The sequence below is a fragment of the Neoarius graeffei genome, chromosome 1 (genome assembly GCF_027579695.1).
Source record: "Neoarius graeffei isolate fNeoGra1 chromosome 1, fNeoGra1.pri, whole genome shotgun sequence".
In the NCBI taxonomy this organism is placed as follows: Eukaryota; Metazoa; Chordata; class Actinopteri; order Siluriformes; family Ariidae; genus Neoarius; species Neoarius graeffei.
Window position 1 is genome coordinate 40,444,021 of NC_083569.1, and position 15,628 is coordinate 40,459,648.

Sequence of the window (15,628 nt, forward strand, 5' to 3'; positions counted from 1 at the left end):
TCAAGCCGTTTGAGGCGAATTGGTCCGCCTCTGAAAAAACTTGGCGTTTGGATTTCCCGGCAAACATTGATTTTCGTGACGTCGCGTGCGGGACGCCTCCCTCTGAATCCTACGTCAGCGCTGGTTTGTTTATGAGAAAACGACCTGGTGGTTTTCTGCAAATTTCTTCAACGTTATCACGTAATTATTAAAATGGTTAACAGATGTATCGTAGGAGGGTGTAGCAACACCAATCTTGATGGGATTAGTACTCATCGTTTCCCAAAAGACCGGACAATGAGAGAGAAATGGGAGCGCTTGGTCTACACAGGCTGTGCACTGAAACCATGCAAAGCTCACGCAGCCTGCTGGTGCTTCCGCAGGTGACGTCACGAATCTGGCTCCAGACTCCCTTGGGATTTTTCCAGACGTGTTTTGTTATTTTATTTTTTTTAAGCTGTAGACAGATGGCCTTGTGCAAAATTACCCTTCTAGATGAGTAAAGGGACATACTTTCATATAAAAAAAAGAAATTGGTCCAGGATATGCACTTTAAACATGAGCTAATTTTATCCCTAATCTATCCCCAATGAGCAAGCCTGTGGCGACGGTGGCAAAGAAAAACTCCCTCAGATGACATGAGGAAGAAACCTCGAGAGGAACCAGACTCAAAAGGGAACCCATCCTCATTTGGGCAACAACAGACAACATGACTATAACATTAACAGTTTTAACATGAAGTTTGTTTCGTTGATGTTATAACTCTTCATTGATGGAAACTTGAGTGCAAAACTGTTCATGACAACTGCAGTCCTAAAGTTAGCAAGTCAACTGTAGTCCTCAGCCACAAAAGCATTACTGTAAGTGTCCAGAGCATCTTCCGAGTGTGACTTTCAACTGTCCATATGGGGCCGTCCTCCACAGGAGCGATGTGATGAGACTCTGCCCAGACATAGGGCGTCAGGATGGATCAGGCAGGTCCGAGGAGCAGAAGAGGTCAGCACCTCGATCCCAGGATTGACATGTAACTCAGAGGGACAGAATTTGGGGGGGGGAGAACACAGATTGTTAAGTATACTCAATGTCACCTGAATAAGTAGGAACAGTATACATTTTGTGCTGAATGCAAGCAGGGACTCCAGCAAAACTAATTATGACAGCATGACTAAAAGGGGAGAGCCAGAAGGTAATACAGGCATGAGGGAGCCCCGGGACATAAAGCAGCAGCCACTACGCCGTCAACAAACTCGAGTGAGCAAGCGAGTGGGGGACTGACAGCATCCATACATCCCAGTTTACCAAAACACTCTATGTCTGAGGACTCTCCAGATCTACACCTTTACCTCATAAACACCATTAACAAAAGGTTTGACTAAACAGATATGTTTTCAGCCTAGACTTAAACATTACTATGCCAGTCACTGAAGAGAATCCATCAAAAAGAGAACCTCATCAAAAAGTTCCAAATGAAAAGTGTTCAGATTGAATCTCGGCATAAATTCACTGAAGGCAGCCATGTTTGTTGTCTATGTCAGTGCGACTTTTGACCTGCGCACTACCAGGTTTGTAGTACTCAAGTCCAGGACTCGGACTCAAGCACTGATGACTCGGACTCATGCATTAACTGCATTCGGACTCGTCAATTGGAGATGAGGACTTGGATTTTTTCTTTATTTTTTGTAACATTCCATAATAATTTGGCATAATATATTTATATCTACATTAATTTTTGTACTAATTTTGTGCAAAAGTGTCACATCTGTGCGCCTTGGTGCATGCATCAGATAGACTCTCGGGGGCGCTCCAGATAGCCAGAAACAACTTGCACCTGCACAGGATTAAGGTGCAATCAGCACACCTATATAAAAACTGTGAAAACACACTTACTTTGCGAAGTATTGAGTTGCGTTGCTGACACATTACCATGCCTTATTTCCTTGTTTGGGTTCCTGATTTCCTGTTTCTCGTCTTTGATTCTGCCGAGTCTACGATAGCCTGTTTGTGCCTCACTCGACCTATTGCCTGTTTCACAGTTTTACAATTTTTCCTGCTGTTCTGGATTGTTTACCGTCTTCACTTGTATTAATAAACACACTTTCTGCACTTACATCCGTCTCCCAACCATCTCTGACAGAATACTTGACACTCCCTGATAAAGAGAAACACATTCACCTGTTCATACATCATGTTCAGGAACAAACTAATGTTAATGGCACTGAAACAGCCACCGTCAAATGGTGCAGTTGGATTCTTGTTCTCGGACTCAACTCAATTTTTTTTAATGACTTGGACTTGAAGGCGGCATGGTGGTGTAGTGGTTAGCGCTGTCGCCTCACAGCAAGAAGGTCCTGGGTTCGAGCCCCATGGCCGGCGAGGGCCTTTCTGTGCGGAGTTTGCATGTTCTCCCCGTGTTCGCGTGGGTTTCCTCCGGGTGCTCCGGTTTCCCCCACAGTCCAAAGACATGCAGGTTAGGTTAACTGGTGACTCTAAATTGAGCGTAGGTGTGAATGTGAGTGTGAATGGTTGTCTGTGTCTATGTGTCAGCCCTGTGATGACCTGGCAACTTGTCCAGGGTGTACCCCGCCTTTCGCCCGTAGTCAGCTGGGATAGGCTCCAGCTTGCCTGCGACCCTGTAGAAGGATAAAGCGGCTAGAGATAATGAGATGAGATGAGATGAGATGAGACTTGGACTTGAACACTGCGGATTTGAGGTTTAGTGACTTGACTATAATAATGCAATGTGCCATGCTATCGCCTGCCTCACTAGGCATGATCATGATGCGTAGATCTACACACACAGAAATGCTCGCGGAACCACAGCTGTGACTCGAGTCAGCCATATAGCTTGAAATTGTGATGTCAGTTCATGGCATATCCAGGATACACCATGACTGACTCACACCATATTCTTTTTTTTTCTTTTTTTTTGATGCCACAAAATACATTGCTTAATCAATGATGGAACTATTTTATGTCATGTGAGCCATCCTTGGCCAAACCCTGCATGGGGATTTTTTGATGTGAGATATAATATTGACTATTAGCAGATGACACTACTTCGAAATACTATTTAACATGTTAATTCATAGCAATATGGTGGTGCAGCGGTTAGTGCTGTTGCATGACAGCAAGCAGGTTCTGGGTTTGAGTTTGCCAGCCGACGGAAGCCTTTCTGTGTGGAGTTTACATGTTTTCCCTGTGTCTGTGTGGGTTTCTTTCCACAGTCTAATGATATGAAGATTAGTTCAACTGGCTACTCTATACTGCCCATAGGTATGAATGTGAGTGTGAATGGCTGGCTGTCTCTCTGTGTTGGCCCTGTGATAGACTGGTGACCTGTCCAGGGTGTATCCCGCCTCTCGGCCAATGTCAGCTGGGATTGGCTCCAGCTCACTTGTGACTCACAATGAATAAGCAGTATAGTAAATGGATGGATGGATTTTAGTGTAGTCAGTTCTGTGCCATTTTAACACAAATAATAGATAGATAGAAAGACTCTATGGCCAAATGTTTTTGGACACCTGACCATCATATCCATATGTGGACCAAAACTGTTACCACAAAGTTGGTTGCACAAAATTGTTTCGGATGCCATTGTATGCTGTAGCATTATAATTTTCCTATCTTATATCTCTCTTATATATATATATATTTTTTTTTTAATTCCACAAAATATCCACATTTTTCACTGAAAACAGATTTGCAAACTCTTGGTATTCTCATAACCATCTTCATAAGTTAATCACTTGGGGTGCTTTTCCTACAGTCTTGAAGGAGTTCCCACTTACACTGAGCTTTTCTTGTCTGATTTCCTTATACTCTGTTAAAATTTTTCCAGGAGAACCAAAATTGCTCAAAGTTTGGGCCCCAGTGCATTAACTTCTAGGCTCTTAGTCTTTTAACTATTCACAAACTGATGAAGGTACAGTATATTATTCTGGTAATCTTTTGCTCATGACTTTTAAAATTGAGAGACTAGCATGCTCTTGTGAAAAAGAAATACAGGGACTTACTTACAGGTTCAAAACCCAATAAACCGGGGTGGCACAGTGGTGTAGTGGTTAGCACTGTTGCCTCACAGCAAGAAGGCTCTGGGTTTGAGCCAATGGGGCCAATGGGGACCTTTCCGTGTGGAGTTTGCATGTTCTCCCTGCATCTGTGTGGGTTTCCTCCAGGTGCTCCGGTTTCCCCCACAGTCCAAAGACATGCAGATTAGGCTAATTGGTGGCTCTAAATTGACCATAGGTGTGAATTTGAATGGTTGTTTGTCTCTATGTGTCAGCCCTGCGATAACCTGGCCACTTGTCCAGAGTATACCCCGCCTCTCGCCCATAGTCAGCTGGGATAGGCTCCAGCTTGCCCGTGACCCTGCACAGGATAAGTGGTTACAGATAATGGATGGAACCCAATAAACCCTTCATTATTCTGTAACTATAGAAACCAGAAATAAACACTTCCTGTCTGACAGACTAGGGGTTGTCCAGAGATCAGTTTCATGTTCTCATCTCATGATAAAAAGGGAAGAGAGGTTTTCAGTAAGGGTTCAGCTGCAGCTGAGGGAACATGTCCTTCGTGAACACCCTGCGTCAGTGGGATGAAGCAGTGGCATGTGTAGAGAAAAAGGACCTAGTCTCTGCTCTCAGGATATTCCTGGACATTGAGGATAAGACCTCAAAAATCAACTTTAACATCGGATGCCTCCATCTGAATAACAATGAGCTGGATGCTGCTGAGAAGGTAAAGAGACTTCTGTCGTTGGGTGAGTTAATGTGATGTGTGATGATGAGTGAGATAAAAGTGACTATACCTCATAGTATTGGTATTATGGTGGTTATTGACTTTTGTGTTTCATTATAAAACGCCTAACCGAAAAAGGAAGTAAAAGTTGTTTCAGTGTGTTATGTGGAAACTTCTCTCTTTTGAAGGCATTTGACAGTAGCATCGGCAAAGATCAGTATCTGGCTGTTGCTTTTTTTCAGCGGGGAATTACATTCTACAAAAAAGAAAGGTGAAACTACTAATTGTTCATCAAAACTATATTCAGTTTAAGCAAATAAAAGGACATAACTCTACTGTAATAACAGAGGAAATGTAATGTAATGTGCTCAACATTGCACTAGCAGGAAATCAATGTTGAAAACTGCTTCCTTCTTTTTTACCTGTCCCTTCTTATTTTTATCACACTAACAAGAAAGTATCCTCTAAACATCTTAATACTTCTTAAGGTTTGAAGAGTCACTGATGGATTTCCAGCAAGCTTTTAAGGAGCTGAGAGGGAATTCCCTGATAGACTACAAACCTCTCGGACTGATGTATAAGCTTTATGCTTGTGAGGTGTGTGTTGACAGTTTTATTGTTCTTTTGCAGATATGCAAGCCTATAGATTGACATGCCAGATATGGTTTTGAAAGCAAAACAGTTGGAGAAAGAAAAATGGTGGCAGCTGATTCCTCCAAAGACGGCCCAGTTGTTTGAAATTGGACATGAAATATGTAATATGGAAAGACTTAAATATATGTTAGGGATCCAAATAGATAGGATCCTCTGTGATAATTGATGTATGATGTAGGAAGCTAAAATAGAATGAAAATTGTTATTACAGGAATATATTATTATGTTCACAGTACTGCAGGTTGTGTGTTTAAATATAGGCTGTTGGGCCCTTGAGAAAGGATTAACCCTTAACTGCTTAGCTGTATGATATGATGATGTCCTCACTCATAAGCTGCTTTGGATAAAAGAGTCAAAAATGTAATGCAATTTGTGTCCCCTGACACACTCGAAGGGAGTCTACTTGGCTCCTATAGAGAGAGAGAGATAATATCTGTGATACCAGTTGATTATACTGAAAATCTGATGTGCAAGTAAATTGACATGGTTTTCTAAAATGATGACTATGTGTGCTTTCCCAGTATTAGTTCACAGTGTTTGATTTGTTCTGCACATTTAGGTGTTGCACAATACTGGCCTTGTCTATGCGCAGATGGGAAACTGGGAGAAAGCTCAGGAAAATCTGTTTTTAGCTCTTAAGGTCCGCACAGAATCCAAATTCACCCACATCGACAAGGCTCTGGAATCCATTCTGGTCAGTTCAGAAACACCACCCACATTATACTATACTGCAGTCACGAATGTGAAAATAATTCCGAATATGTTATTTGAATCCATTGTTTCTTAATTTAAAAATACACTATCATGAAAAATAATTTGCTTGAAACTAATGAGCATGAAACTACAACATATGCCTTGGAAACATCCCGATGCCTTCAGGAAAAATACCTGTCTCTGTGAATTTGTTTGAATGTCCAGTTTGGAAACATTCACTGCTATCCAAAATAGCTAACAGGTGAGTTAACTGCTATAATCCATCCTGGATTTGTCCACATGAACACATGTGGGACAGTATCTGTGTTTGAATTTCCTTTGTCATATTCCCAGTAAAAGGGCGGCACGGTGGTGTAGTGGTTAGCGCTGTCGCCTCACAGCAAGAAGGTCCGGGTTCGAGCCCCGTGGCCGGCGAGGGCCTTTCTGTGTGGAGTCTGCATGTTCTCCCCGTGTCCGCGTGGGTTTCCTCCGGGTGCTCCGGTTTCCCCCACAGTCCAAAGACATGCAGGTTAGGTTCACTGGTGACTCTAAATTGACCGTAGGTGTGAATGTGAGTGTGAATGGTTGTCTGTGTCTATGTGTCAGCCCTGTGATGACCCGGTGACTTGTCCAGGGTGTACCCCGCCTTTCGCCCGTAGTCAGCTGGGATAGGCTCCAGCTTGCCTGTGACCCTGTAGAACAGGATAAAGCGGCTAGACATAATGAGATGAGATGAGATATTCCCAGTAAATTACAGTAGCAGTCGAAAGTTTGGACACCCCTACTCATTCATAGGTTTGTCTGTATTTTGGCTATTTTCTACATTGTAGAACAATACTGAAGACACTGAAACTATGAAATAACATCTGGAACATCTATGGAATTATGTAGTAAACAAAAAAAGTGTTAAACAAAACAAGTGTTTCATAATTTAGATTCTTCACAGCAGCCAGCGTTTACCTTGATGACGCTTTGCACACTATCGGCATTATCTTAACCAGCTTCGTGAGGTAGTCACCTGGAATGCTTTTCAATTAACAGGTGTGCCTCGTCAAAAGTTAATTAATGCAATTTCTTGCCTTCTTAATGCGTTTGAGATCAAACAGTAAATAGTAAATAATAAAATATAGGAAATAGCCCTGTTTGACAACTGTAGTGTCATTATATAGTATATTATGTCAAGAAGCACTCAACTAAGTAAAGAGAAACGACATCCATCATTACTTTAAGACATGAAGTGGCTTTTAATTCATAAAAATAAAGAAAAAATACTGAATTAGAAGGTATGTCCAAACTTTTAACTGAGATTGTATATAACAGTAGATAAACCAGTCAAAATAAACTATAACTTCAACACAAACATTAGCTTGGTTAGCTAGCCAGCTAGAGGTCACAATCTCAATAGCTATGCATTTCATTTCCATGAGATATTTTTCAAATTCCACATTCCTCATTTGACACATCAAGTCTATAAAAAGGTGCATTATGGGTAAATAACATTTTGGGCAGGATTTAGGACATCTTTTTAACACTCACTATAGTCTAACTCCAAGTTCACACAGTTTTGCTACACTAGCCAGCCATCTAGGTTAGTTTGGAAACACGAAGATAATTACATCAGTGGATGTTGTGAGTAACTTCACGCCTAAGAAGTTACAAAGAGAAGTTGAAGTATCTAACCCACTCATTCTTGCTCAAGAAACTAACTAGTATTTTGACTGTAATTTGAGAGAAGAAACATCAGGAAATCATAGATTTACATGTAATTACTTTCACACAACACATTCTAATTTTCAAAGTGATATTTTCACAGATCATCACTTAAGGGCATCATTAAAGGGAATCATTAGATTTGTTGATGTACAGTATTTCTAAACTGCATTTTCAGTTACTTAACTCAACTTACTCAATGTGGTTCTGCGTAACAGTGTGTGGGTTACAGGCATATGTGTTGCAGGTTAAATCCGGTCTTAGGTTAAACCTGTATTTAACCTAGGTTCAACTGTCTGAAAAGGGATTTTTTTTAATGGAGTGTCATTAAAAAAATAGGAGCATGTTTTTTTGTGGGTTTTTTTGTTTGTTTGTTTGTTTGTTTGTTTGTTTTTGGGGGGTTGAACTAATTAAAACAATAATAAAAAAATAGAAGAAAACGGAAATTCATCTTCTCTCACATGCTCTCTCTCGCTCCTCTTTCTACCCACTAACCTCCCCTCTCTGGTCCTCATCACCTGGACTCCCTTCCCTTGACGTCATACCTTCTTAACTACGTCTCTACAAACCACAATGAAATAAAGAATTTTTATTGTACTCACTAGGATATGAACTCACACCATCCAGAGCTGTAGTCCACAGTGTTTACCACTACACTACACAGGTTAACATTGCAAGTTCTCCCATACTTCTTTGTATTATTACTAACAGTCCCAGATTCGCCTCAGCCAATATCTTTAGAGGGTACCAGGCCTCCCCAAAAAGCTAACCCAAACCTCAACAAAATCTAACACAAACCCTAACAAAAAGCTAACCCCAACCCTAACAAAAAGCTAACCCCAACAAAAAACTAACCCAAACCCTAACAAAAAGCTAACCCCAACAAAAAACTAACCCAAACCCTAAAATAAAACTAACCCAAACCCTAACAAAAAGCTACCCCCAACCCTAACAAAAAGCTAACCCCAACAAAAAACTAACCCAAACCCTAACAAAAAGCTAACCCCAACAAAAAACTAACCCAAACCCTAAAATAAAACTAACTCAAACCCTAACAAAAAGCTAACCCAAACCCTAAAATAAAACTAACCCAAACCCTAACAAAAAGCTAACCCAAACCCTAAAATAAAACTAACCTAAACCCTAACAAAAAGCTAACCCAAACCCTAAAATAAAACTAACCTAAACCCTAACAAAAAGCTAACCCAAACCCTAAAAAAAGCTAACCCAAACCCTAACAAAAAATGAACCCAAACTCTAACAAAAAAGTAACCCAAACCCTAACAAAACGCTGTCTCAAAATATACAAAAATTATAAATTTAACCTAGATTGAATGCTGTCTATATATTTAACCTAGCTAAAATGTGATTCACCAATTCAGCCTAGGTTGAATACAGGTTTAACCTGAGAACGGATTTTGCCTGCAATATATACACCGATCAGCCATAAAATTAAAAACACTGAAATGTAAAGTGAATTACATTGATTATGTTGTTACAGTGGCACCTGTCAAGGGGTGGGATATATTAGGCAGCAAGAGAACAGTCAGTTCTTGAAGTTATATATGTGTATACTGTATATACACGTATATAAAAGGTGAATGTGTTCTTGCCTACTCATGCATGCAGAAACAGAAGCTCTTTCCTATGGTGACGATTCGACCAGAACTGATGTTCAAACCCAATAAGCACTATGTGGCAGAGCTAGAGAAAAAGGACTACCTTGGAAAGGCCAAGGTACCCAACCATCATCATATCAGATCTTGATGTAACCAGTGATAGTAGGATAATGTTGGTAGTTAAAACTGAATTTAATTTTATGGCTGCTTTGTCCACACAGGTTATATCTTCTGTGGTTCCTGCTGATAATTTCTCAGGTTTTGCTCCTCTTCAGCCTCAGGTGAGTTAGGATACATTTCCTTCTCCTTCATTATAGGCCCCATTTTAATGACTGCAAACATTTTTGCTTGATGCAGCATACTAACACTTTTCTGCAGGTTGCTTTTAGCAAAAAATTAAGCAAACAGCACAAACATAAATAGAAACACATTCACAGAGCACTTTTTTAGAGACACTATACTAATACTAGGTAGGGCCTCGCTTTCTTCTCCAAACAGCCTCAATTGTTCATGGCATGGATTCTACAAGAAATTGGAAACATTCGTTTGAGATTCGGGTCCAGGTTGGCATGACTGTATCACAAAATTCCTGCAGATTTTTCAGGTGTACTTTCATGCAAATGCCAATCTCCAATTCTACCACATCCTAAATGTGGTCTACTGGATTCAGATCTGGTCACTGAAGAACGCTGAACTCACTGTCATGTTCATGAAACAAGTTTAAGATGGCTTTGTGACATGGTGCATCATCATACTGGAAGTAGTCAGTAGAAGATGGGTAAATTGTGGCCATGAAGGGACGCACATGGTCAGCAACAATACTTAAATAGGTTGTGGCATTCAAGCAATGACTAATAGGTATTAACTGGCCCAAAGTGTATCAAGAAACATTCCTCACACAATTACACCACCTCCACCAGCCTGGACTATTGACACAAGGCAGGTGGGGTCCATGAATTCATTCTGTTGGTGCCAAATTGTGACCCTGCCATCTGTGTGCCTCAGCAGAAATTGAGATTCATCAGACAAGACCAGACAAACCCAACATGGTCTTCTGCTGTTGGAGCCCATCTGCTTCAAGGCTTGATGTGTTATGCATTCTGAGGAGATGCTTTTCTGCTCATCAAAATTGTACAGAGTGGTTATTAGCTCACCCGTCTGACAGGCAATGAGATTATCATGTGTTGTCCGTCATCCATCCCGCATTGTCCACATTTCACAAAAATCGCTTCTTCTCTCTCAATTCTTCACCGATTTTTATTCTTTTTGGCAGGAAGGTGGATCTGCCTGGGGTGCATGTAACTTCTACCTAAATTTGCATAATTTCAAATAATAATGAAGATATGGAGTAATTAACTATGAACATACTTATACATACATAAGTATGTACATACTTATACATACTTAACTATGAAATATTATGATTAAAATCCTTCAGAAACAGTATTTCTTTTGCACTGTTGTGTGACTCCATATCCTATCCATGGTTTAAATATATTTTTTTTCATAAGAAATCCACAATATCTTAGTTAAAATACACATTTTAGTCGTGTCCCTGGGTTTTCACTCAGTGCTGTTACCCAAACATATTACCCCATCTGACAAATTTGGAACATTCCATAAATCACATGCTCAACAGGAAGTTACATCATTTGTGTCTTCTGAAGGCCATGGGAAGACCAAAAGTTAGTTCTCTCATTTCTGTATATTTGATGATTTTTTTAACTTTGACTGATAAGGTCAATGTCAACATACTGTCCTGTTACTTAAATTATTTCTTAGATGATATTTGTTTATTTTAAAAATACAGATTTTTGGTAAATCACTAGAATGTGCTAAGTGTGGTCATGCTATTAGCGATGACACCATGTGGCTTAATTCCATGTATTAGCTAATCCTAGGCTAAAATCTCAGTCCTGTAACTTTCAGTCCTGTTACTCATATAAAGCATATGCAGCCATCTTTGACTTCCAAACCTTGTAAAAAAATAAATAACGTAGCCTGAGGTTGACCAATACACATTTTGAATAGTTAAATATGTGTATTATAATCAGTGTTGAACAGATATAACAAATTAAGTTTAATTTGGGAGTGGTACAACAAGCAAATGGCACCCATTCGGTGGAATGTCCCATGTTCTCCCCATGTCTCCGTGGGTTTCCCCTGGTTGCTCCGGTTTCCCCCACAGTCCAAAGACATGCAGATTAGGCTAATTGGTGGCTCTAAATTGACCGTAGATGTGAGTGTGAATGGTTGTTTGTCTCTATGTGTCAGCCCTGCGATGATCTCGTGACTTGTCCAAGGTGTACCCCGCCTCTCGCCCGTAGTCAGCTGGGATAGGCTCCAGCTTGCCTGTGACCCTGTAGAACAGGATAAAGCGGCTAGAGATAATGAGATTTTATATATATATATATATATATATATATATATATATATATATATATATACACGGTATATGATGAAGTATCTGTGGATGATGTATAGGGTATAACCCTCTTCATATTTAATGTACATTGAATTATTATATTTTCATTTGCTTTGCACAGGTTGAAGATGTGCCGGCTCAACCCAAGGCACCAGAAGTACTGAGGTAAACCTAGTGCATGTACTGTATGCTGTCTGTTCCCACAGTAGATGGCCAACCTCAGAGCCGACATTTGGATTGTTATTCATAGTTTTTGTACATGTGAACTCCAGAGCTCTCGAAGGTGAACCACACACTGTTCTGTACGAGTTCATTCCTGAGACCAAAGAAGAACTGGCTGTGTTACCTGGGAACATCGTCTTCGTTCTTCAGAGAGGGACTGACAACTGGGCATCTGTTATTTTTAACGAAAGGGTGCGTTGTGTGCAAGTGTGTGTGTGGTTTATAGTCTACCAAAAATGCATGATTTATTGATGTAATTGCTGACTATAGTATAAAGACAGAAATCTACACACCCTTCATCACAGTCTCTCAGGAAATTAGCAGTGTCATGCTGTTGACATTATTAGCTAGAAAATGTTGCCAAAAATAACAAATACACTTTGCAGTATGAGTCACTGTATGAATTTATATTTCCAAAACGTCAGCCGTAGGTCACACGCAATGAATTCCAAATCCAATGCAAAGTCCCTATGTCTACAGAGATCTTTTATCTCTTCCATCGCTGAAAGATGTACCAGCCATAATATTTAAATAATAGATTTGGGGTGAAAGTTTCCTTTAGTATTTATTCTCTTTAAATCAAATGAAATGTGTTTAAAATATAATACATTGTGCATTACACCACAGACCCCCTGTCTATCAACCAGTTATAATCGTAAGGATTTCTTGGCATATTAAAATGCACGTGACGGTGACATATTTATAGGATTTACAAAACGTTTAAGTGGAATGTATTTATTACTCATCCTCTGGTTACTTTCTCATTTCCAGAGAGGGTTGGTTCCCTACAATTTCCTGGAGCCATTGGATATTACAGTGGCCTCAAAAATGGTGCAGGTAAAGTGCTGTTTTTAAGATGTGTGCTTCAAGAAATGATATACAGGCCTAGACATTTATTTATTCATACAAAGGAAAACAATTAAATAAATGAAGCATTTAAATGTCTTTAGCAACACTAAACTAGAATAAATAAAAAAAATCTCAGTGCTGATGTAAAGCAATTGTTTAGTTATAAGAAGAGCATGGATGCAATAATTCTTACTGAAATTGCCAGTCTTATTCATTTAAATTTTTTTTCTCTCAAGTTTGAAATCATGGAAGTTATAACCAAGTAATAACACTATACTACTGATCAAATAGCATAGATTATAAATGCATCTAGTATCAAAATCATTTTCCCCCAATTCACCATGTTTTTATGCATCCAAATTTTAACTCTGCATCTGTTCCTCTATTTAAAAGTCTAAAAGAAAGATCAACGAGAGCCTTTTCTCTGTAGGTTGCACCACCCAGCATCAGCAACGAAGACATACCCGCGCCACCAAGACGAGCAGCACCCAGTAAACCTGTGGATAAAGCAGACCAGAGGGACACCACAGCAGAGGTACCATATACCACATCCACACACAGCCATCATACTGGCAAATATTGTGTATTTACTCCTCACTAGTTATAACTGAGCTTTCCAATAATTAATTCGATTTGTTCTATATTGTCTACTCTCATCTAGACTAAAGCCGCTGATGATTTCTCAAAATGCATTGTGAAAGTGCACTTCCTGTTTACCATATCCATCTGCATTACACCAGGACAGTCATATAAAGCTGTTCTCAAGATCATCAGCTCTAAACTCAAGCGACCTGCTTCTACACTCACTCTGAGGTACCTACACTCCGATACAGCTCTCTGAAAAACCATACTAAACTCTACTGATCGTGGTATAAACATTCTAGGTTTGTATATCATTTATTTGCTGGTAAAATGAATATCATATACATTTCAATTTCATTTAACATTCATAATTGGACTTTGAGAATCAGTCTTGTGCCTTTGACAGTGCCATGATATACAGTATGAGAGAAAAGTTATACGGACAGTAGCATTGCATAAAGTGTAAGTAATTCTTCAATATCCTGCCAGTTATTTAAAGCCTGGATCTACTGAGAAAGTAACAGTTAACGAGTCAGAGATGGAGGTGTTGTGGACCTGCGTGAGCAACAATCGCCTCACACTGTGGTGTTCAGCCACCGAGGTACCACAATTCAAATTCGACTGAAATAAACATGTCCGTAAACCAACCCCCATACCACCAACACCACATTTCTTCATTTTTCTGTTCATATTTAATGTATTAAATGTCTTTTACCTTCAGTAAGACAAGCATATCATTTATCCTATAAACTGATTATTAATACTATTATATTTAATTAATCAATTTTAATCCAAATATAATATTTAATAATCATCCCCATGAAACATCTTCAGCTTTATGAAAAATGCCAGACTTCTTTCAACTCCCAGTGCTTTGTGAAATTAAACACACATGGGACACATGGTAGCCCTTTTGTTCATTTCTGAGCAGTTAGAATTTGCATATATGATAACTGTAGACATGTAACATACTATATGTCCAAAGGTTTGTGGACACCTGACCATCACACCCCTACAGATTTCACCCCCTTTTGCTGTTATTATAACCTCCACTCTTCTGGGAAGGCTTTCCACTAGATTTTGGAGCGTGGCTGTGGAGATTTGTGCTTATTCAACCACAAGATCATTAGTGAGGTCAGGCACTGACGTTGGACTGGGTGTGTCTGGGGTGCAGTCAGCATTCCAGTTCATCCCAAAGGTGTTCAGTGGGGTTGAGATCAGGGCTCTATGCAGGACACTTGATTTCCTTCACTCCAGACCATGTCTCCTTGGAGCTCACTTTGTGCACAGAGGCACTGTCATGCTGGAACAGGTTTAGGCCTCTTGGTTCCAGTAGAAGGAAACTGTAACGCTACCAGCATACAAAGACATACTATACAATTGTGAGAAAGGCCCACGTACGGGTGCAATGGTCAGGTGTCCACAAGCTTTTGGCCATATAACGTACCAACCTTTTTCGTAATCACTGTGTTTTAGGATGATACTCTAGCTCAGGAAAAGGTGGTGGCTTTGTATGCTTATGAAGCAGCCACACCTGAAGATCTGGAATTTGCTCAAGGCGATGTCATCACTATCCTGTCGAAAGGTAAGACATTAAGATTGGCTATAATTTAGAAAGTAAGAAATTAAGAAATTACATTTTCATGATGTTTATTTTCCACTTCAGTGAATGAAGAGTGGTTTGAGGGCGAATGCAATGGGAAGAGTGGCATTTTTCCGTCATCTTTTGTTGTATATCATGAAGATAATCAGTAGATGGAGGCAAGTCTGACTGATAAAATCTGAATGCCAAAGATTATTGGATTATTTAAAGCTCAAGTTTAATTTAACCAGCAATGTTAAAGTGCAATGCTATATCTGCAAATACTTACATTGTAATTTTCCTTATAGACTTGGATAATATGAGCCCATTACATTATTTTATTGACATATTTTAGCTTTTTTGGAAAAAAAAAACTTTTTGGCTTAAAGTTGCAAATAAAGCACTTGGTAAAATATACCAAAGAACCTTTTATTACTGATCACAAAACTGTAAGCAATAAAACATTATGAAATGTGTATGTATTATGTGCTGTTACTACATATCAGAGATTATCTGCTCAATAACTGCACTAGTCATCCGTTTATTACTGGCCTAAGATTATCTGGAGCATCCAAC

General features: G+C 39.5%; 1 protein-coding gene across 2 annotated transcripts; it reads left to right on the forward strand.

Annotated features, from left to right (window-relative positions):
- The first annotated feature begins 4,503 nt into the window (after positions 1 to 4,503).
- On the forward strand, positions 4,504 to 15,494 carry ncf2 (neutrophil cytosolic factor 2). Of its 2 annotated transcripts, none has more exons than XM_060931726.1 (14): positions 4,504 to 4,716; positions 4,905 to 4,987; positions 5,205 to 5,313; positions 5,930 to 6,064; positions 9,403 to 9,510; positions 9,614 to 9,673; positions 11,939 to 11,982; positions 12,090 to 12,231; positions 12,811 to 12,876; positions 13,319 to 13,423; positions 13,550 to 13,701; positions 13,960 to 14,071; positions 14,947 to 15,055; positions 15,137 to 15,494. In XM_060931726.1, exons 1-14 carry the CDS (start codon positions 4,543 to 4,545, stop codon positions 15,223 to 15,225), a joined length of 1,488 nt encoding a protein of 495 aa, XP_060787709.1. In that variant the 5' UTR covers positions 4,504 to 4,542; the 3' UTR covers positions 15,226 to 15,494. The 2 variants fall into 2 exon arrangements, with proteins under 2 accessions (XP_060787709.1, XP_060787716.1); XM_060931733.1 differs by having other exon boundaries at positions 4,650 to 4,738; positions 15,137 to 15,492.
- Positions 15,495 to 15,628: the final 134 nt, after the last annotated feature.